The sequence below is a fragment of the Nannobrachium achirus genome (genome assembly GCF_963921795.1).
Source record: "Nannobrachium achirus genome assembly, chromosome: 6".
NCBI classification, from domain to species: domain Eukaryota; kingdom Metazoa; phylum Chordata; class Actinopteri; order Myctophiformes; family Myctophidae; genus Nannobrachium; species Nannobrachium achirus.
In genome coordinates, this window is record NC_137815.1 from 47,840,069 (window position 1) to 47,861,822 (window position 21,754).

Here is a 21,754-nt window from a genome sequence, read left to right on the forward strand (position 1 = left end):
GTCAACATTTTATGAGAATCTTCAGTTCTATCTCTATACTTTGATGTTTTTCTCAGTGTCCTCCCCCGATAGGCAGGCGCGGCAGGCAGATGTAAGCGCTGGCATACAGGTTGATGTTCACTGGGTTGCCATCCAGACGGATGTCCTCCAGGTTGCGGCGTATGTAGTTACGGTTGTTCTGCTTGCAGAAGGTGTCAACGTGTAGACTCTGGATGTTGTTGTTCTGAGAGACAGAGACAGGGAGGCAGGCGAGAGGGTGGGGGATGGTGTTATAGCAGCAGAGCATGGAGCGAGAAAAAAAGAGTGGGGGGGGGGGGGGGGGGGAGATTGGTTGGTGCAAGGGCACAGAGCGGCCAGCAGTTGCAGGGTGTTAGAAGGAGATAAAGGGGAAGAGAGATAGACAGACGGGGAGACAAGAAAGACAGAGCGCTCTAAAAAGGATCACGCTGGAAATAAGCTCTCGAGCTTTTTTGTGTGTGTGTTTTATCCTTGTGAGAGATGTGTACAAATGATGTTTATGTATATGCATCTTTTCCACGAAATGCATCCATCAATCGAAAGCGTAAATCAAATTCGGAGAGATGTAGGACCTACAATACATGCACATGGCACCATGCTTGATTTCCAGCCACATATACAGTATCTTAATGTAGCCTACTGCATGATTGAGCGGTGCTCCTGGAAGGAGATAAGCTCCAACATCTGGCTTTGTCCAGTTCTCAAAAAGATCTCTGGGCGCCAAAAGATGTGAAGCGTGGCTTACATCTGGCCTAGATAATATGGCCACCATCTTGGCACAAACGTCTCAAAGTGAGTTGTGCGCCCAGGGTCTCATTTGCTAAGCTTTGCAGAACACGCTATGATTGGCCAGTGGGATGTTTGATGAAATTAACTCATGAATAGCACGCTCACTTCACACTAGGTGTGATTTTTAGAATTAGAAAGGTTACTTCTCTTGGCCCCTGGCTCATAGGCCCGAAGCCCAATTAACGATTATGTCTGCAAGGATGTACACTACAGTATCCAGGCTACAGGTGCAACAGTTTATCAAACAAATTGATTTAATAGATTATAAAAAATAATCGATCATCGACCATTAAAAAAAGTAATCATTTGTAAATAATCTATCCATATTTTGGGCATGTCATTATAGGTTAAAAGCTCAAAATGAATTACTAAGTAGTTAAAATAATTGATCTGCTAGCTTTATTACTTGCACCAGCAGAGCGCGCAAGTACTGCGTTCAGCTGTGTATGTATGTAGGTAGGCAGGTAGGTAGCTGTGTGTGTGTTTAAGCCCGTAGCCCAATCAGGGACCAGCATTTCTGGCAACGTCATCGTTAACAGCCAATGAGGGACCAGCATTCCTGGTGATGCCGAACGCACCTCATGGCGTAGGCCATACTTGTGCAGGAGGAGCACCTCGGCAAAGTGCAGTATTAACTGTTTTTGCATGTGACACTTAAGTGATGAAGTATAAAACAATGCTCATTATAATATATTTAATATAAAAACAATTGAAATCTGGTTTGAAATGACCAAACCCGCCTACCGATGATGTCACAGTCACATGTAGGCAGGTTTCTGAACTGTCCACAGCCCTCTTCTGACAAAAAACTAGACCAGGTCAACCTGGTTGTGCCAGACCCCCTGTCTGTCATCATCATTTATGACATCATGCCTTTTGTAGGCATGTCATCATCATGTCATCATCATATATACCCTTTATATAGAAAACCCGGACCGACATTTGCTTATATAGGCCTACCCATTTCATGGGTCTGGCAATAAATCGTAATCGAATGAATAATCACTAAAAAAAGAAATTAGCGGCAGGTGGCAGCAATCTCATTGGAACATTATACGAGGGAGCAGGGGCATCACAAGGGGGGGAAAGTGGGATGGAGTTACTAGGGGCCAAGGTTATTTTATACTTTAGCTATTGAAAAATAGCAGATATACAATCATTAGTTTCTTGCCTGGCTCCAGCCCATAGACCCGCCCACCCTCTGAGCGGACTGCTCAGAGTCTGAAATCAGGCTAATTAGTTTCAGCCTTAATCCAGAAAAATGGTCATACCTGCAAGTGTAGCACCCGTAGGCTCTCTGGCTGTGGTACGGGGACATAATCCAGTTGATTGTTAGACAAATAGAGGAATTCCAGCTGGCTCATATCCTGTTCAAGGGACAAACAAAAGAGAGGAAATAAATTAGGAAAATATGTCAATACATCTACCAGCCAGAAGAGGGGGCTCTATCTCCGTTTTATATCTCCTCTACAGTTTCTCTTCACCATTAAGACCTGATTTAAACAAAATAAACATGCTTTTTTAAATATAGTTAAATATTCTCATTTGGACCATATAAATAAATGTACAAAACAACGTTTTCCTTTAATAACTTATGTGCCATGCATTTGTTATATTTTCCATAAAAGTGTCATCAGGTTTGCTCCAGCAAAGTCACTGACTGTGAAGATGTAGAAGTAGAGAAATTGAAGCCTATAAATTTAGATTATAATCCAAAATCTAAATCTTAATAGTTTAGATCCAAAATACAGTATAGAGTTTACAGTTTAGGCATTTAGCAGACACTTTTAATCAAAAGCGACTTACAATAATCAGATAATACATCACTATAATAAACAAGATAACATGTCAGAACATCAACAACAATATAACAAATGCATATGAATATCAATCTAAAAAAAACAATATAATCAGTAAAGAAAAAAAAAGGATTCTAAAAACCTAAAAAACAAAACAGTATGTTCACAAATGTATTTTAAATATGTTTTGGCCACAGTATTTTCTATAATATTTTGTTACAGCATTTCTTTGTACACTTGAAACATAGTGTATGACATTCCCTGTATAAGAATAGAGTACAGTGTTTTGTGGCGCGATACCAAGACCTATCATGTGATAAGAATGAGTCATAGGCTAGAGCTAGATGATGATGTTGAGATCCCCTCGCCCTTCTCAATTTGTGTTCTATTTCTGCCTAATTGAATGTTCTTTCAGTGCTTTCCCTGCTTTCCAGGAACATGACAGTCCTCCTTGTTTCTGGAATATAAAACTTCAAGAGAGGCATAAACTGCTAGTTTTAGATCGGAGGGTTTTTAGAGACTTAAGAAAGTAAAATCCCCGGTGTTAACTTAATTCTGAGTGTGGGAAAATGCACATAAATAGACCTATAACATTATTACAGTCTCAGACAGAGTAAGCTCTGTAAGATTTATGCTGTAAGACAAGTTTTACTCTTTCTGCTTCTCTCTCTCTCTCTCTCTCGCCCCCAATTGCACGCTCATCCAGATGTGTGCTCACATAACATTTGGACATTATTCTGTCATGCACTTATTTTTGGTTTTACAAAACACAGGATAAGATGTTAATTTCCTTTGTGCAGGCACATGCGTGAGTGTGTGTGTGTGTGTGTGTGTGTGTGTGTGTGTGTGTGTGTGTGTGTGTGTGTGTGTGTGTGTGTGTGTCATCTTGGTGGTGAATGATAGATGCAAGGGGGGGGGGGGGGGGGGGGGTTAGGTTTTAGTCTAGGACGCATCATCAGTAGTGTTCCTCCGGGTCTTAGGGTGTTTCGGCCATTATACACTATACACCCTCTCCGGAGGCGGCCAGCTCAGGTTGATCAGTCCCTGAACTTGCGTCATTTCCAATTAGTCATGAGAGTATCTAAATCACAATGTCAGCATGTTTGAGGGCTGCTGTTGCTTCCTCCACTGCTTTGGCTGGCGTCCATTTGCGCCCGGTTGCCAAGGTCGGTGCGTTGTTGCTCACCACTAAATCTCTGGATTCATTCAGTGTCATCTGGAGTCTTGTTTTTGCACACTTGAACTCCTCTGTGAGACTGGTGAGGGGGAGCTTGAGGATGCCATCTCCATAGAGGCCTATGGTGGTCAGGCATCGTGGAACTCCGAGCCATTTCTTGATGTAGCCTGTGACTCCTCTTTGACCAGAGTCAACCCGCTGTCCGCCTACAACCCATTTGTAGGCGTTTTTTTAATGTCACCTTGAAGTGCATTTATGCCTTCCCTTTCCACTCCAGAGGCTTTTTTCCACCGTTTCCTAAGTTGTCTTCTTTCTAGGACGGGGCGCTTGATCTCCTGTTGCCTCCTGGAGACTGGTGCGGTTGGAACATCTTTCCTGCCTTTCCTTTCTTGCACTCCAAAGCGTTCTGCCCCATATTGGTAGATGATATCCCCCATTCTCTCCAGCTTCTTTTCCACTGTCCCTCGAAGTTGCTCGAGAGACAGGGTCAGATCAGTATTGATAGTTTCCCAGAGCTTCTTATCCACGGCACCAGGCCACTTCACATGCAATCTATGCCCTGCTAGTCTCCTTTCGACTGCAGGTCTAGGAGGTTGGGTCGGTTCTGCCTCTGTTGTTATCAGCAGTCTAATGACCAAAGACACCCTCTCTTCGGCCATGTGCCAGCCAAAAGCCACCTTAAATCCAGGAAAAGCTTCCTGAAGAGCGTCCAGCCCCTCGGAACACAGAGCATCAGCAGTGAAAGAGTCACTCAGTGGGAAGAAAGACTAAACAACCTCCCACCAGCAACAACAATGGAGCTAAAGGCGAGCGAGGCACTCCCCCCTGGAGCAGACACCAACTACGCAGTGTGGAAATGCCCTAACAGAATAAGATCTGGTGTTGGACGCGCAAAAGCCACTCTCGCTAAATGGGGATACTTAAATGACGGGGATGCTGTGTGTGACTGTGACACTGAACAGCAAACCATGCAGCACCTCCTGATATGCCCCCTGCTGGAACAGCCATGCACAGCATCGGACTTGGCAGAGTTTAATGAGAAGGGACAGCAATGTGTTCAGTTGTGGCTGAACTACATCTAGCCAAGCCTTGTAACTGACTGTCTTGTGGACACGACAAGAAGAAGTTATCACCTCTGTGTTTGCTTCCTCCACGACAGTGGTATTGATGTACTGCAAGCTATGGTTTGCGTCCAGTTGCTGTACTTCATTCGACTGATTTGATTCCTTTCGCAGAAAGTAATCAACGCGAGGCCTCTGTCTCTCTTCTGTCAAACACTTCATCTTTCCCTGGTGAATTCTCAACCCCCTATAGGATGTAACCTTCCTCCAACCACAGGGTCTGTGTGTGTGTGTGTGTATGTGTGTGTGTGTGTGTGTGTGTGTGTGTGTGTGTGTGTGTGTGTGTGTGTGTGTGTGTGTGTGTGTGTGTGTGTGTGTGTGTCATCTTGGTGGTGAATGATAGATGCAAGGGAGGGGGGGGGGGGGGGGGGGGGGGGGTTAGGTTTTAGTCTAGGACACATCATCAGTAGTGTTCCTCCGGGTCTTAGGGTGTTTCGGCCATTATACACTATACACCCTCTCCGGAGGCGGCCAGCTCAGGTTGATCAGTCCCTGAACTTGCGTAATTTCCAATTAGTCATGAGAGTATCGTTCATCTTATGGATGGCAGACCTCTCCTCATGGGACTGTGCAAGGCAGGGGCGTCCTTTTCCCTGAGTCAAGCCTATAGGCTGACCGCATACCTCCACTTATTGGCAACTTGAAAAAAATAATGAAAGAAAAAGAAAACGAGTGCTGAAAAGCCGAAAATGACAGGATAGGTTAGATGAAGACAAATGTCCAGAATAACCAGATCCCTAAAGTATATTAAATATTGTTTTTGTATGTGGTGAAATATTACTGAGTATTGAGGGACGCTGGGGCAGGCTGTAGATTGGGAGATGTAAAAAGATAGACCCAGCCCATACAGGCCCATCAAACACACTGGAGTTGGAACAAGCTTAAAACCTGACATGCTGACCTTCTGAAGTGCTGCCAAGGTGTAGTTCACAAACGCACGCACGTACGTACACATTTGTATTTTTGTGAGAACATCAAATGTTTTCACATTTCAACCTAGAATTAGTAGCACACTGGACTGCATGCATACTTTTTTTGTGAGTGTTTCATCTCTCCCCCGTCCATTTATTAAGGGAAAACATTTTAATTGTGCCCAAACTATCTTTAGGCACTCTCAAATGTTTCAACTTAGGAGTGCTCCTTGGGGGAAAGTAAGCAGTAAGCCCTGCTATGCCAGGGTTAATTGATTGACACAACAGCAGAGAGAATGATAGCAGAGAGAGTTGGCTGTTGGCTCAATGGCATAAAGTTATAAAGGACACTTGCCACAGACAGACAGTATGAAAATGGTGCCATGGCAATATTACGACCAAGTGTTCAGAATTGGTCAGATAGCCTGGCCTGTATGCCTAACCCCATTTGTCTGACTATTGGGCCGTCGGACTAATGGGTCGTCAGACTAACGGACAGCACCCATGACAATTACAGTACCTACCGTAATATACCTCTGCACTGGCAACCTGAAACTGCTTCCTTTACATATTATTGCGACCGTAGGTCGCACTTACTACAGAAAGCTGCTCGAGGTGTCCGTCTGTCTGTCCGTCCGTCCGTCCGTCACACACGTCACACGTCACACTTTTGCCCTGCTCATATCTCCGCAACCGTTGCCCCGATCCATGCCAGATTTTGCACACACACTCCTTACCTGCCAAACTACAACCTCCAAGGACCCCCGGAGCTCCAGGGACCCCCAGCTCCCTCGGGGACCCCCAAGTGTAAAAAATGAGCACATGTGCAAAAATTACCAAATGACCACCCCAACGGGGCTGCTCACGGGGCATTCCCAGGGACCACCCACTCCTGGTGCTCCAGAACGGATGCAAAAGTGGTGGCGCCCCCAGTGGAGGACCCCATGCCACTGCAGCTCACATAAAATGCCGTAACTCGGGCTAGGAGCGACCGGGAGAGCCGGGGCCGGTACCTATTCGTCCGCCTTGGCGGCGCGGAGACCCCACCCCTCATTTCTCACATGGCCCTCTAGCGCCACCATGAGGCCGATTCAGATTTTGCCCTAAAATCACGAAAATCACTACACCGTATGTCTACACTCATGTCATCAACATGGATCAGGAAGATTTTGGAAAAACACATTTTTGCTCTATTTGTGGAGATAAGTGACCTACGGTCGCTTATCTCCCGATTAGGGAGTCTTACTGGTTCTATAGACTATGGTGATAGACTATGGTGAATCTCATTACACATGTAGGAGGATTTCCGACCCTACACCAATACAGCCTGGGTAATAATAACTATGGTCTGTCTTGTGATACAGTCCAGTCTCAAAGCAGGACACTGCAAAAGCTAGGAATCTGAGGAGTTTGTTTGTCCTTGACCTGGGGAAGATATGTGATAATGCACGAAGTCCAGGAACTGGGAACAGCCTCTCCACTGGTGTAACAAGCCAACACAACTCACAGCCCATCAAGCTTACCAGATGGGGAAAAAGAAAGGGCTATGCATAGGAAGAAGGAATGCATTAGCATGGGCCACTTGACTAAATCTGGGTCCCTGCACCACAACGAGATGAAAACCATTAAGCTAATGGCGATGCTGCACCACACAGCAGATGAACAACATTATTGGTGATGCCTCAGCAGTCACCACACAACAGATGAAAAACTGTATTTATGACAATGCACCCGACAACAGATGAAAACTGTATTTGTGACAATGCACCCGACAACAGATGAGAAACATTATTGGTGATGGCTCACCACACAACAAATGAAAAATCGTATTGGTGACAGCACAGCACGACACAGATAGACGACATTGCTATGTCTGCACGAACTATAAAATACAAAACACAAATGATGACTTTTACTTTACTTTACTTTCACCTTCAGGGCTTTTTGGATTCAAGAATCTTGAATTCAAGATTCATTCATCTCGAGCGCCTGTCAGAATCAGAATGAGCTTTATCGTAACAATATATAAAAAAGGTGCGTGTGCATAGCAGCAGATGTACTGTATATTTCATACTTATTTATATTAATGATATGCTTATGCATAGAATATTTCAGATTTTCAGATTTTATTGAAGGTATAGCCCCTTGACATGTACTGGACGAATATACTATATCAGATTGCACGCAAGCTAAGACAAATAGGACTAGTGCACGGACATTCTAGATGGAGAGAGAGAGAGAGAGAGAGAGAGAGAGAGAGAGAGAGAGAGAGAGAGAGAAAGAGATGGCTCAGTTCCTTTGAGCTCCTCAGATAACTTTTAATCGTCTTCCATTTAGAAAAGGAATGTTCAGCAGATGCCATAGTCAGTCTGTCATAGGGAACCCATGCAGACTTCCCCGAAATTGGCAGTGATGCAGTTGTTCTGAACAATCAGCATATGTTAGCTCTTGGACTGTTTTCACTTTAGATTATTTTTTTCTTAAGCACCAATGTAATGACAATAGTTGCATCGGACATGCAAAGGTTATGTCATTTTTGTAAATATCCACCAGTTTGGTTTGGACAAAATTGTCGTCTATACTGTATCTTCTTTCTTTTTGAAGAAATTCACAATCTTTTAAAGCTTGGTTTTCTCTTTTGGTTACTTCTCTTCTATGTTTGTACATCTCCATTTTCTCCCTCACTAGGTAAGCAGTACGGTTTTGCCATGCAAGTTGCATATTAGTTGCTGTCATGTCTCCTGTCCCCAGTGCAACAATATCATTGCGTTAGGGGTGTAACGATACATTTTAATAGCGATTCGATACATATCACGATACGGGGTTGACGATACGATACATGGACGATATTGTTTCATTTATGGCGATACGATACGATTCGATTAAATGATTTAAAATCGATATAGTAACTATTTAGCAAAGAAATTAAAACTGTGTGAAAGGTGTGGACAGTGCAGGTTTTTAAGGGAAACATGTATTATTATGGATATAAAACACAGTGATTATCTGCCAAATACATGGACATTGTATATTGACAAACCTGCACCTTGACATGAACCCAGAGATTACACACATTTATCGATAGACCAGTGTAGCTATATGGAAAGGAAAAGTAATTAAACCCCTCCTTTAATTTTTTCTTCTTAAAAATGCTAAATACAATGGACAAGTAGCTAGTAACGATACAATCGATTCTTTGCACTGCCGATTCGATACGATACAAAATAAAACGATACGATTCGATTTTAGCTGTTTTCATTTCGATATACTTCGTTTTTTTAAGTTGAAAACGATATTTCGATACAGTTACTATATTGTTACACCCCTACATTGCGTGCATTACATTGTTGCAACAGCAAGCACCATATGGGGGTTATATCATTTGAGTAAGTAAGCGGGTGAGCAGAACCGATGCCCTAATCTGAACTTCTCGTTCTGACTAGGGCCTCGGGTGTGTTTACTCCATCACCATTGTCCTTTTGGGACTTGGCCAGTTGAAAGGAGAGCGGAGAGGAGGGGAGAGGAGAGCGATCAGTGCATGTGTATGCTGGAGAGGGTTATTGATTGTGCTTGTACAGGGTCGGACTGCGAACAAATATCAGCCCAAGACCTCACATCTGTCCAAATTGGTATAAAAACTAGAAAACGTGCTCCTCGGAGCACAGGTCTCCACCAGTTCAGGCAGTTTATTGTGGGCCTGAAATGTTGAAGTTGAAGGAGCTAAAGTTGATGAATTATGAAAAAATCAGACAGGTTCGTATTGATCACAAGACTATAGACATAATGTGTACCGATTTGCGTGGGACAAAATGTGTAGGAGTCATATAAAAAAATGTTTAGCAAAAGTCGGCCTCCTGGTGGCGCTATAATTAAGGGTGATATTTCTTCCTCAGCCTTTCACGTCAATCGGAGACTGGGTTCATGATTTGAGGAATTTTGTTCAAAGTGAACCACTAATGCAAACTTTAGATGCCAACCGTAGCCAATCAGGATATGAAAAATCTGACAGGGTGCCATTTATTCCTCGGCCATGTGAGTGAAAGGTTTCCTGGCAATCGTATGCTGCGATCATGATTTGAGGCATCTTATTCAAAACGGAGCACTCCTGCAAACTTTGGAAGCCAATCTCAGCCAGTCAGGATGGAATATAAAAAAACTGACTGATCCGTCTTGATCACATGACTATAGAGATACAGTGTACCAATTTGCGTGATGTCTGGACAAATCTGTAGGAGCAATAACTTCCTGGTTGTGCTAAAACTGATCAATGAGAAAGATTTGGGGCAGAGGTTCTGCTCTGGCATCCAGGGAGTGTGTGTGTGTTTCACATTGATCAGGCCAACGGTGCCGGATATTAGCTGTCCACAGACGGGCGGACGGGCGGGCGGACGGACGGGCGGACGGGCGGACGGACGGACGGACGGACGGACGGGCGGACGGGCGGGCGGACTGACACGGACTGACTAGGATGGACGGACGGACGGACGGACGGACGGACGGACGGACGGACGGACGGACGGACGGACGGACGGACGGACGGACGGACGCAGGGCAAAAACATGGTGGAGACAATTATAAAGTACTTAAGCTGGGTTAAGAACAACCCAATTTGGGTTGTTTCCCAACCCAACGCTGGTTAAATATTGGACCGACCCATCGCTGGGTTAATTTAACCCAGCGTGTGAGGGTTGTTTCACTCAATCCAACATTGGGTTGTTTATTGGGTTGTTCAGATAACCCAAATTGGGTTATTCATATAGCCCAATTAAGGGCTACAATAACTTTTTGTAATTATTCCTTATTATTACAATTATTATTACTATTATAATGGTTGTTCCCTTTTATAATTGACATTTCATTGGCACAACTGATAGTCGTCAATTTAATTGAATAACCACATAATCACAAAGCATGGTCAAGCGGTTCAGCCTATAATCTTCTCTGTAATGTTACAGTTTTAACCATGTCAATTAAATCATTGACATTGCTAAAATGGGACAATGGTCCAAGAGGCTAAAACGTAATAAAAGTCCTCAAGGGTTCTGCGTTTACTTCATCACTAGGGTGAGGCCGTGAGGGAGCTCAAACCTAACCCAGCATTTTTAAGTATACTGTAGTGTAGAGTAGACCATGCAGCCAAATCAATCTTCTAGCAGCTATTAATGTACTGCAGAGATGCTTATGGCTTTGGCAATATAAACCAAATTGTCTCATGCCAGTAAAGCTTTGAATTGAATTGCTTATTAAACTCTCCTATTTTGACAGCACTTGCAGGGTTGTACTTATATGGCAGGAAACCTAGGACAAAATAAATAAAAAATAATATCTATGTTACAGTAACAGTAATCAACGTAATTATAAATGACGTTTCCAGCAGACCATATCACATCCTTTTTGTTCCGCTCGCTTGTTTGCGATTTGAAATGTCAGTGTCAAGTTTCTTTTCCTGGCCCACACTCACTTTGCGAGTCCCTTTGCGAGAGGGAGTAAGGCACCGTTCCCTAAATTGCCATAGAAATACTATGTAACAACACTGCTCTGTATTGTTTTCATTCACATACATTATTTTGTCAATCTCCCTTACAACAGCTCGTACTCGTAGTTGACATGCATGCTTTGGGGTTATCAAACATGGGCTAGTACTGAAATGTGTGTGTGTGTGTGTGTGTGTGTGTGTGTGTGTGTGTGTGTGTGTGTGTGTGTGTGTGTGTGTGTGTGTGTGTGTGTGTGTGTGTGTGTGTGTTTGTGTGTGTGTGTGTCTCTCTCTCTCTGTCCCTCCCTCCCAAAAGGACAGGAGCATTACTTGTGTAGATCCCGTAAGCTGGTGAACAGCTTGACTCTGGCACAATAAGCCTATCGTTTGTCCATGTTGGAATAAAGACACGTGTTGGCTGAACAAGGGGTAATAAAACATAATGTCACTGTCTATGTCAGCACCACATGGCCCTGTATGAGTGCTGCAAAGCCACAACTGAAAGCCATCCAAAAGAGCCAATGTCTATTCCAGTCTGACGCTTTCCTTAATGCTGTACCGTACACGGCTCCAAACACGATAAAGACACAGTGAGCTAGTTTTGCAGAGGGGGTTTACAAAATCACACCGGTGTGAACTGAGCGGTGCAGGCTGCTCAACCTCACCGCTGGGTGGCTGCAGCTGGTGTACTCATATGGACATACATATCACAGCATTTACCTTGAACCCCTCGGGATGTATCCCACCACTGATCAGCCTGTTGTTGCGGACATCAATGAACGTCATGGTGATTGGCAGTTCAGGTAGGGCCTGCAGGTTGTTATCAGCCAATAGTATTTCCTGGAGCTGTGGCAGGGGGCGGAACACATCCTCGTCTATTTCTGAAATCTGGTTCCCCGTCAGATCAATGCGTTTCAAATTATCTGAAAAATAAAATATGTTTAATGTTTTGTTAATTGATTACGATGTTTACAGACTATATTGCACGTTGCCTACACTGACAGGTTGGTAATTGCATTCACCAACAGTAGTATCCTATTCCAGACTATGGTAAAAAAGAATTAGTGTGGATTAGTGTGGAGATGAGATCCACAGCTTTAAGTAAACAATTGTCTCTCATAGAATGCTTTTTACAAAGGGCCCAGCTTACAAGCTCCCTCGTGTGGCTGTTGGAGAAATTGTGCGTTCATTCTAGTGGATGAGGATGCAGAGCAGATTCATTCAGCTCTATCTCTGGAACCATTTGTCTGATTGACAAAACTCTTTTTGCCACTGAATCACAACGACTGTGTCTGTTTCTGTGATCGATCAGTGGGCCCCCCCAATTCTTTTTTTCATGAAACAAAATCTTGGCACCTGGACCTTGGAGCCATTTTTGCCCATGGCATCCTGTGAGTTAATGCTCTGTTCACACTGACAGCCACAAAGCTACAGGTTATCATTCATTTCAATGGAAGCCAGCAACATGAAGATAGAACACAATGTCTCATATTCTCTGTTTACACTAAACTACAACTAGACTAGACTTAATAGTAATAGTAATAGTAATTATTTCCATCAGCCTTAACAGCGAAGTCAGCAACCGATATGCTGCTTCGTTCCAGTTGTACTTTGTGTGAACACAGCAAGACCAGTTATTAATTTTACTATTAAAAAGAGACCCACATTAACAGAAGTCTTCAAATGTATTTTATCTAAATGTTTCCCCAAAAGGTTTTTCATCAAGAATAGCTTATCAACAAGCTCACAACACTTCATTGTGATGCGTTGTGAGCTTTTATGTTGTCTATTCTTGCTATTTGTCGTACAACGATATACTTAAGTGGACAAGGTCCAGTGGTGTAAAGTAACTAAGTGCATTTACTTAAGTACTGTACTTAGTACAATTTTGAGGTATTTGTAATTTACTTGATTATTTCCAATTTCCAATATTTTTAGTTCTACTCCACTACATCTCAGATCCAAATATTGTACTTGTACTCCACTACATTTATTTGAAAACTTTAGTTACTAATTACTTTGTAGATTTGGATTTTTATTACAAAACATATTATTAACGACTTCAGCCATATACAGTACATTTCGACCATTTGAAAATGCATAACGAGTACTTTCTACTTTTGATACTTTAAGTACATTTTGATGCCAATACTTTTGTACTTTTACTCAAGTACAGTTTGAATTCCGGACCTTTACTTGTAAGGGTGCCCACACACCAAAATACCTAGAGTGGAATCCGCCAATGCATTTCAATGAGAATGGAGTGTTTTTTGCCAGTAGAGGATTTCTGCAAAAAACACTCCATTCTCATTGAAATGCATTGGCGGATTCCACTCTAGGTATTTTGGCACCAAAATACCTATGAGAGTGGAATCTGCGTTCCACCAATGCATTTCAATGAGAGTGAAGCGGTTTCATGCCAGCAGGGGATTTCAGCAAAAAACGCTCCCTTATAATTGAAATGCATTGGCGGAACGCGGATTCCACTCTCATAGGTATTTTGGTGTGAGGGCACCCTTATAGAGTGTTTCTACATTGCAGTATTGATACTTTTACTTAAGTAAAACATTTGAGTATTGTTTCCACCACTGACAAGGTCTTACTGAGGTTGATGAAGTCTGTGTTCTTGATGTGTCGGATCTTGTTGAAGCGGGCGTAGAAATGGGTGGTGTCTTTGGGCAGGGGAGGAATCTGCTCCAGGTCGCTGTCATCACAGTACACACTGCCTCTCACACACACACACAGTAGACATGCAGGCATACCTGCACGCATGCACAAACACACACACACACACACACACACACACACACACGCACATGCACATGAACATATAACAATCAATGGATAAATCATTTATATTGAGTTAAAAAAAAGGTTTCCCATGTAAATAAGCCTTAAGGCTTTCTTGGATGTCCTTTTAGTTGACCTTGTACCAGTGAACTGTACTGTCATGAAACTGTACCTTTTCCTATGCAAACTTCGAATAAAGTCTTCTATCAATCAATCAATCAACCAATCAAAACGCATATTATGCATGTTAGTGAGTTTTTGGAGTTGTGAGTTCAGTGGCCTTTACAAACAAGTTCATGCAGCGTTTTGATTGATTGATTGATTGATTGATAAAAGACTTTATTCACCAGAGGCAGCTCCACTAATCATCATCAACGTAGATTTAACACTAAACAAGGATCTAACTCGTTCTCCTGCTATACCATCAATGTGGAACGCCCTTCCACAAGCCTTAAAGGAGAGCAAATCCCTAGCCTCCTTCAAAATTGGTATGAAAAGTCACCTTCAGACAGCTGCTACCCGTGACTTGTAAATAGACTAAGCCCCCATGCTCCCCCCCCCCCTTTTCTGCATTTGTATTTGATGTTATGCCTTTGAAACTGATATTATCCTAGATAAAGTACTATGTTCTATCCGTCTGTCTTTCAATGTTATATGAGATACTTAAAGTGTGGTTCCTGTGGAAATAAGCCTCGGCTTTCTAGGATCTCCTTTTAGTTGACCTTGTACCAGTGATTTGTACTGTCATGAAACTGTACTTTTTTCTATTGCAAACTTCTAATAAATTCTTCAATCAATCAATCAATCAATCAAAGACTTTATTCGAAGTTTGCATAGGAAAAGGTACAGTTTCATGACAGTACAGTATTCTGCAAATGCTCTCTCTCTCTCTCTCTCTCTCTCTCTCTCTCTCTCTCTCTCTCTCTCTCTCTCTCTCTCTCTCTCTCTCTCTCTCTCTCTCTCTCTCTCTCTCTCACTCACTCACTCACTCACTCACACACACACACACACACACACACACACACACACACACACACACACACACACACACACACACACACACACACACACACACACACACACACACACACACACACAAGGCCCTTGTTCTGACTCACCTAGGCCAGTTTCGGGGCCAAAAAGACCCGGTCCCTTGAAGTCTAAGGTGACGGGCGCGGGAGGCACGGTGGGCCGGGGAGGGAGGGTCACCTCTTCTGGGTATTCCTCATCGGGAATCTCCTCAGCCGGCGGGATCACCTCGGGTGCAGGAGGCTCCACTGTACCCACCTCGATCTGCTTGTCCCCAGGCAGACGCATACAGTTAACAATTATTTATTAGGCTTTTCCTTCCCATACATCGTTGTTGTTGTGTGGAAACTGCTTGTATGATTCCAAAACTGTTCGTTTTGTTTTTATCATTTTTAAAATGATTTAAACTAGTGAAAACAGCCGATCTAAAGCACACAATGACTCGTGGTGCTAGGCATTGTGTGCTTGGAGATCTGCTATTTTCACTATAGTGCGACAGTCATCGTATGATGAAATGGGGGTTTACTTTAATAACTCATTGACTGCCAAGGCCCGAGTTTCCCGAGTTATTACAGTAGTCCCAGGCTGCCACAGCCCGAGTTTCCCGAGTTGGAAGCCATTTTGGAAAAAAAAAAAGATTTTAATTTTTTTATAAAAAAAATTCTAAAAATGCCTCAAATGTATTAGGCATGATCTCAATTGCGAAATTGCATGTTTAGCCCCATAACAAACACATCTTTCAAAATGTCAAAAATGGCTGTTTTGTCTGACTTTGAAGGCTTGTATCTCATGAATGCCTGAACGGATTTCCAAGCGGATTTTTTTGTTTGAAAGCTGTTAAAAAGTACTACACATATGGTGCATGATCTAGGCATGGGCGTGCACGATCCGTGCACTAAAGATTGATCCGTGCACTAGAAATTTAGGAAGGTGGCAGTGTTTGTTTTGTCTGACTTTGAAGGCTTCTATCTCATGAATGCCTGAACGGATTTCCAAGCGGACTTTTTTGTTTGAAAGCTGTTAAAAAGTACTACACATATGGTGCATATATGGTGCATGGGCGTGCACGATCCGTGCACTAAAAATTGATCCGTGCACTAGAAATTTAGGAATGTGGCATCCTGGTACTTGGCGGCCATCTTGAAAAGGGCATTCAATGAGATGGGTTGCGGGTGCCGTGATTATCTTCCCCCTACAACATAATCATCAGGTATTATGATAATGCTTGGAGGAAGATTTTTTTCAAAAAAGTATAAAGAAAGTGTTAAAATTACGTTTTTATGTGGCCACACCCACCTGTTCATTAAATATATATAAATGTTTGGAGGTAGATTCCGAGATAAAGCCGTTTCTTTGCATCAGCAATGAACCGGATTCTATGGAGAATAGACGATCCATGATGCTGGCGGCCAAGTTGCATGATGGGATATGTAGTGTTTTCGCTCACCAGCCACTACTGCGTCACCTGTTTAGCTGGTACATGTAACCATGGCAACAGTTAACTCGTCTGTGGACGAGATAACGGGGCCCTGGCACAGCACCCCCTGCCCCCTTAACTCGTTCCTGGACGTGTTTGGCATAGGAAGTGTTGTACTGTGTGCCTGGCTGTCAGGTGGGTCACTGAAGTTAGCTGAATTAGCCACACCCACAGTGTTGTTGTGTGGTAAAAAGGGGAGGGGATGAAATTATAATGTTATTATATCAGTGTATTTCAGTTGGGCCTTTTGACGCAGAGCCTTTCAGCTTTCAGCAAGTAACAAAACAAAAATACACAGGGAAGACATATTTGCATATTAACCACACCTGCGGGTCTATTAGAGTAATGTTAACTCCATAGACACATACAAAACAGAAAAGGTACAAAACTATGGCACCACAAGGTTTTTGCCCGACGGTGACGATATGACACAGTGTACTGTACAGCACTGGCGCCTAATCAATGGAGCAAAGGGGAGCAATGGCTCCCCCGGATCTGCCCCCCACGTTGTGGGACCAGAGCTTGTAGCTCCAATAAAACACTTGCAGGTGCAGACGAGATCGGCCATCGCCGGCGTCTTTTCTCTTTACTACTAGGCTATTATTTATTTTGTCTTGCACTTGCATGAGCGACTACGAGATGTGCAGCATATCTTGATACATGAACATCTGCCGTCATAGTTCTCCATCTATTCATCATCATTGCTTTTAAAAATGGCACTTTTGAATAGGATAACTATTTAATGTGCAGCACTGAAAGGCTTGCATTGTAGACAGTGTTCTATTTATTTGGTCATGTCAGATCCCTGGTCATATTTATAGGCCTATAAAAAAAAGGGCAACATATCCAGGTCCTCCCTGAAGCCCCAAAGACACCCGAAAATGACTTAATAAAGGAAACCCGTTTTAGTCGACTTTATAACCGGAAATACCAGATTTTTCGCACCAAATGTCTCCTTGCTTTGTACTCCCCCTAGTGGGGACAGAGTTAGGCGCCAGTGCTGTACAGTATATATTTGACCTGTTGTATATCTGATCCTGTATGTTTTCCTGTGCTCCCGCTATCTCACCTCTGGATCCAGATCGTCGTAGTCATAGCTTTCCCCATAGTTGTTGAGGTCCAGGTTCTCCCAGTCCGTCTCTCCGTTTAGGTCGTAGTTCTCCAGGTCGACTCCCTCGTCATCAGACCCTGGATCCCCTTGAGGAGCCCCCATGCTGGGGTAAGGGCTCAGACAGCACAACGCCAGAGTGACGATGACAGTGACAGACGGCAGCAACATCGTCTGGTCAGTTATGGCTATGACCTGCCGGAAGCAGGGAAATAAGTGTTGTGTTGCTGTTCCTTTTTAGACTTGACATCACAACTTTAAGATGGGGTGCCGTGAACCCCCCTCCCCCCACAACATAATCATCATGTATTATTGCGACCGTCAGGTCGCACTTACTATCAAAACCTCCACCGGCTGTCTGTCCGTCTGTCCGTCCGCCACACGTCACACTTTTGCCCTGCTCATATCTCCGCAACCGTTGCCACGATCCAGGCATGCTTATTGGTTTTCTTGGTCCCCAGCAAAATGATAGTTAGGAACCAAATGGACCCTTTTGGGTATGTAACTCGGAGGTCCTTGGGGGAGTTCCAGGGGGTCCCCAGCTAAATGATAGTTAGGAACCAAATGGACCCTTATGGTTATGGGTAGGCCTATGTAACTCAGAGTGTACATGTTTACACTCAATGAGTAACATTGATTTTACAATATAGATTTGGGTCTCAGAGATAGAAATGCCATCAAATGGGGGTCCGTAGCCTAATGCATGCAGCTAGAGCCTTAAGAAATCGTCTCTTATGGGGGGTCCCCGGCTTATCTTTTCAAATGGAGGGGGTCCATGGGCTGATATGTGGCAATTTGGGGGTCCTTGACATTAAAAGGTTTGAGAACCACTGACTGACTTTCATGATTTCATGAACTCACACCAATAACCACATTAATTTGAGAGGTAAATGTAACGTTTAGCTGCACTGGTTAATGCAGAGCAGCTTATTGCAGAAAAATACGTGATTGATTTAATTAGTCTATTTACCAGCGGCAGTGGGTGAAAATGCCTTGGTTACAATGGAGGTGGACGAGCAGCAGAGGTTTGTAGCCTATTAAACCTTCATTGGTGTGACGCTAAGCAAGCACTTAGTTTAAACGTCTGTTTACTCATTTAAAAGACTGAATATTAGCGTGTGGCGCCGCAAAGAGCTAAAGACAGGGGGCCGCTATCTTGTTTTCAAGGCAGTTCACATGGCAACGGACTCTGCCCAATCACAGGAAGGTAAAAAGGGGCGTGTCTTGCGCGATTGCCGTTACGTTTCAATATCACGCCAGTAGACGACCTGACTATTATAGTTCTACGTTACATTTGTTATCATTTGAATGTGTAAACAGACCTGCACACTACCACATTTTAATCAGAGCCAAAACAGCAATGCCATGGATGGAGACCACTTCATTGACCACAAACTCCTAGACTCCTAGATGCTGCATTCACACTAGCAGTGAACAGGCTATATATTTTCAATGAACGTCACTACGTCAGCGACATGAACCTACAAACTGACACTGGACACTTGTCGCTGCAAGACGGCATAACGTGCTATACAAAAGATCAATTTTGTTTGACCATTTTCATTCCCGTTCTACTATTCCTGCTCCAATCCGTAAATGGAAGAAAGAAAAAAAAAATATATATATATTGACGACTGTTACAGTTTCCTGTGGTATTTACCCATAACCTTTTCTAGCAGCAATGTAGCTGGCCATGTGGCTGGGCGTATTTGGCTGACTGCATGGTAGCAGCTCTTTGCGCCTGTCTGTCCACCTCTTGACTTGAAGTTGAAATTAAATAAGAAGTGACCACTCTTCATTTAGGCCTAATGGCTAAACCCAATTTAGAGAGTAAATTTAATATGGATGATGTCGGGTGTTGCGGCTGCTAATAACCCCAATAGTTAAAAGAGCCGGTAGGCTAAGCATGGGAGGTTAAAAGACTGTATGACGCGCACATTAAAACACTCACATCCACAAGATCGCTCATAAGTTTTAAAATGCTTTACTTGAATTCTCAGTGACACCAATTATTACAATTATACGATAAAAATGCAATAAATCTGTGTATGAAAATAAATAATCAGTGAGCAAATTACAACAATAAAAGTACGATTTAAAGCTATGAAAAGTGCGTGTGCGGTCAACAAAAGTTTCACTCCCCCAGCTCACCCTACCTCCATGGACCAAAACCAGCCTTGAAGGTGAGCATGGGAGAAGTGCCTTTTGTAACCCCTTGAGGCCACCTTCAGAGACACTCCCACAAATGAGGTGCCAATGGGTGCCTCCACCAAATAGCCAATTAATAAACCCAAATTAACCAAGTGCCCAAATACCATTTAACCAGTTTGGCTCCTACATCGGGATTGGGATCTCCGCAAACAAATTGTGTGTGTTATGCCACAACCCAACGTTTCTTTTCACAGTGCATGTATTCGTAAATCTATGTGAAAATAAAGACTCTTGAATCTTGAATCTAGTAAACATCTAAGGTCGCAGGAGAATTGTGGTTTGCATGAAGATAAGACACCCCTATTATGATCCAGGTCTTATGCCTTATGCCTTAACTTCTTTACCTTTTTTCACTATTTTGAAAAACATTTTTAAATACTTCAAATGCTGATCTACATCTGCACGTTGTGAACTTGCAGATCAGCTATTTGAAATATTTAAAAAACAAAAACAAAATAGTAAAAAAAGGAAAAGAAGTTAAGGCATAAGGCATAAGACCTGGATCATAATAGGGCCCGGATGTTTTTGTTTCGGATGACAGCTTTAAGTTTGTAAAACAAACATGAAGTACCTCATACAGACCAACTCAAATGAAAAGGAAAATGGGAAAGTGGATGCCTGCAACAACAACTACACACCTTGGTCAGGGATTATGTCATGAATGCCAAGGAAATACATGCCATTATGTAATTTTATCCATTTGATCATCATTAGCTGGCCCTGCAGTGACTACTATAGCCTAAACACTAGGAATAGGTGGGGATAGGTGGGTTCGATTTGTCAAACAAAACTGAGTGTCAACTCCATGTCAACTTACGGGTGACATGGATTTCCAATTAAATCGTAACATTTTGAGATCATCAAACATAAAAACAAAGACAAAAGGAAACGAATGTATTTAATTCCGTCTGATGGAAGCATATCATATCTCCACTCGCAAATAAAAAATAAATGCAGAAGGTGGATATCTAAAGCAGAGGCCCCCACCTCCCATGAAATTGAAGTCTGTGGATAGGAAATGTTCTGTGTTATAGAGATCATGTGGTTTTTACAGCTATGTGTTCCTTCCCCCTATTTTACATCTCAAATGTAGCTCTAAACATGCTCCGTTCCGCTAAATTATTTGCATGAGTAACTCTTTACGGAAAACAGCTGTATTAGTCTTGTAACAAACACACATCCGCAGTCTCGTACATGCACAAACACAATCACGAACCCACAAAAATGCACACACGGATGCACGCACGGATGCACGCACGCACGCACGCACGCACGCACACACACGCACACTGTATTTCAAAGAAACAATCAAATAAAAATGTGTTTTGACAGAATATTCTGTTCCAAGGGATATTGAGAAACGAACACCTGTCTGAGGGGACGTTTCTCACACTAGTCCGGGCGTTTCGGGCAGTATTTTTTTATGGAATCGTGCACTTTACGAATAAAAGCATGACATTTGGCACACAGTTAACATGCCATATGGAACATTATACAACAGGTAGTCGGGCTCTCAATGGAAAACAGGCTCTCCAACCGTGCATATAACGAGCACAGATGCACGGTCTCATCAAGTAAAGAAATCAGCTGCGTTGGTCACGAAAGACAGCAAGCGCTCCTCTCTCCCCACACTATGCGAGGCGGCTGGCTAGCGGTTTTCATGTGACGTTCAGGGACACGGTAGCTAAATGTGGCATTAAAAAATTACAAATTCCTATCGAATATCTTAATTACAATGAAATAAAGTTGACGTGTTTTTTTTTAAGGGCAACAGTTGTATAATCGCAATATTACACTTGAGGGTCTGCATTAACACGGTTATCCTGCACTCCAGCCCTTCCTACGGTCTAC

General features: G+C 43.0%; 1 protein-coding gene across 1 annotated transcript; it reads right to left on the reverse strand.

Annotated features, from left to right (window-relative positions):
- Nucleotides 1-52: 52 nt before the first annotated feature.
- On the reverse strand, nucleotides 53-17,863 carry optc (opticin; the record flags this gene model as incomplete). The annotated part of the gene is made up of 6 exons (XM_080728260.1): nucleotides 53-223; nucleotides 2,079-2,174; nucleotides 12,009-12,211; nucleotides 13,892-14,050; nucleotides 15,197-15,371; nucleotides 17,654-17,863. The coding sequence occupies 6 exons, from the start codon at nucleotides 17,861-17,863 to the stop codon at nucleotides 53-55; spliced, it is 1,014 nt and encodes a 337-aa protein (XP_080584386.1).
- Nucleotides 17,864-21,754: the final 3,891 nt, after the last annotated feature.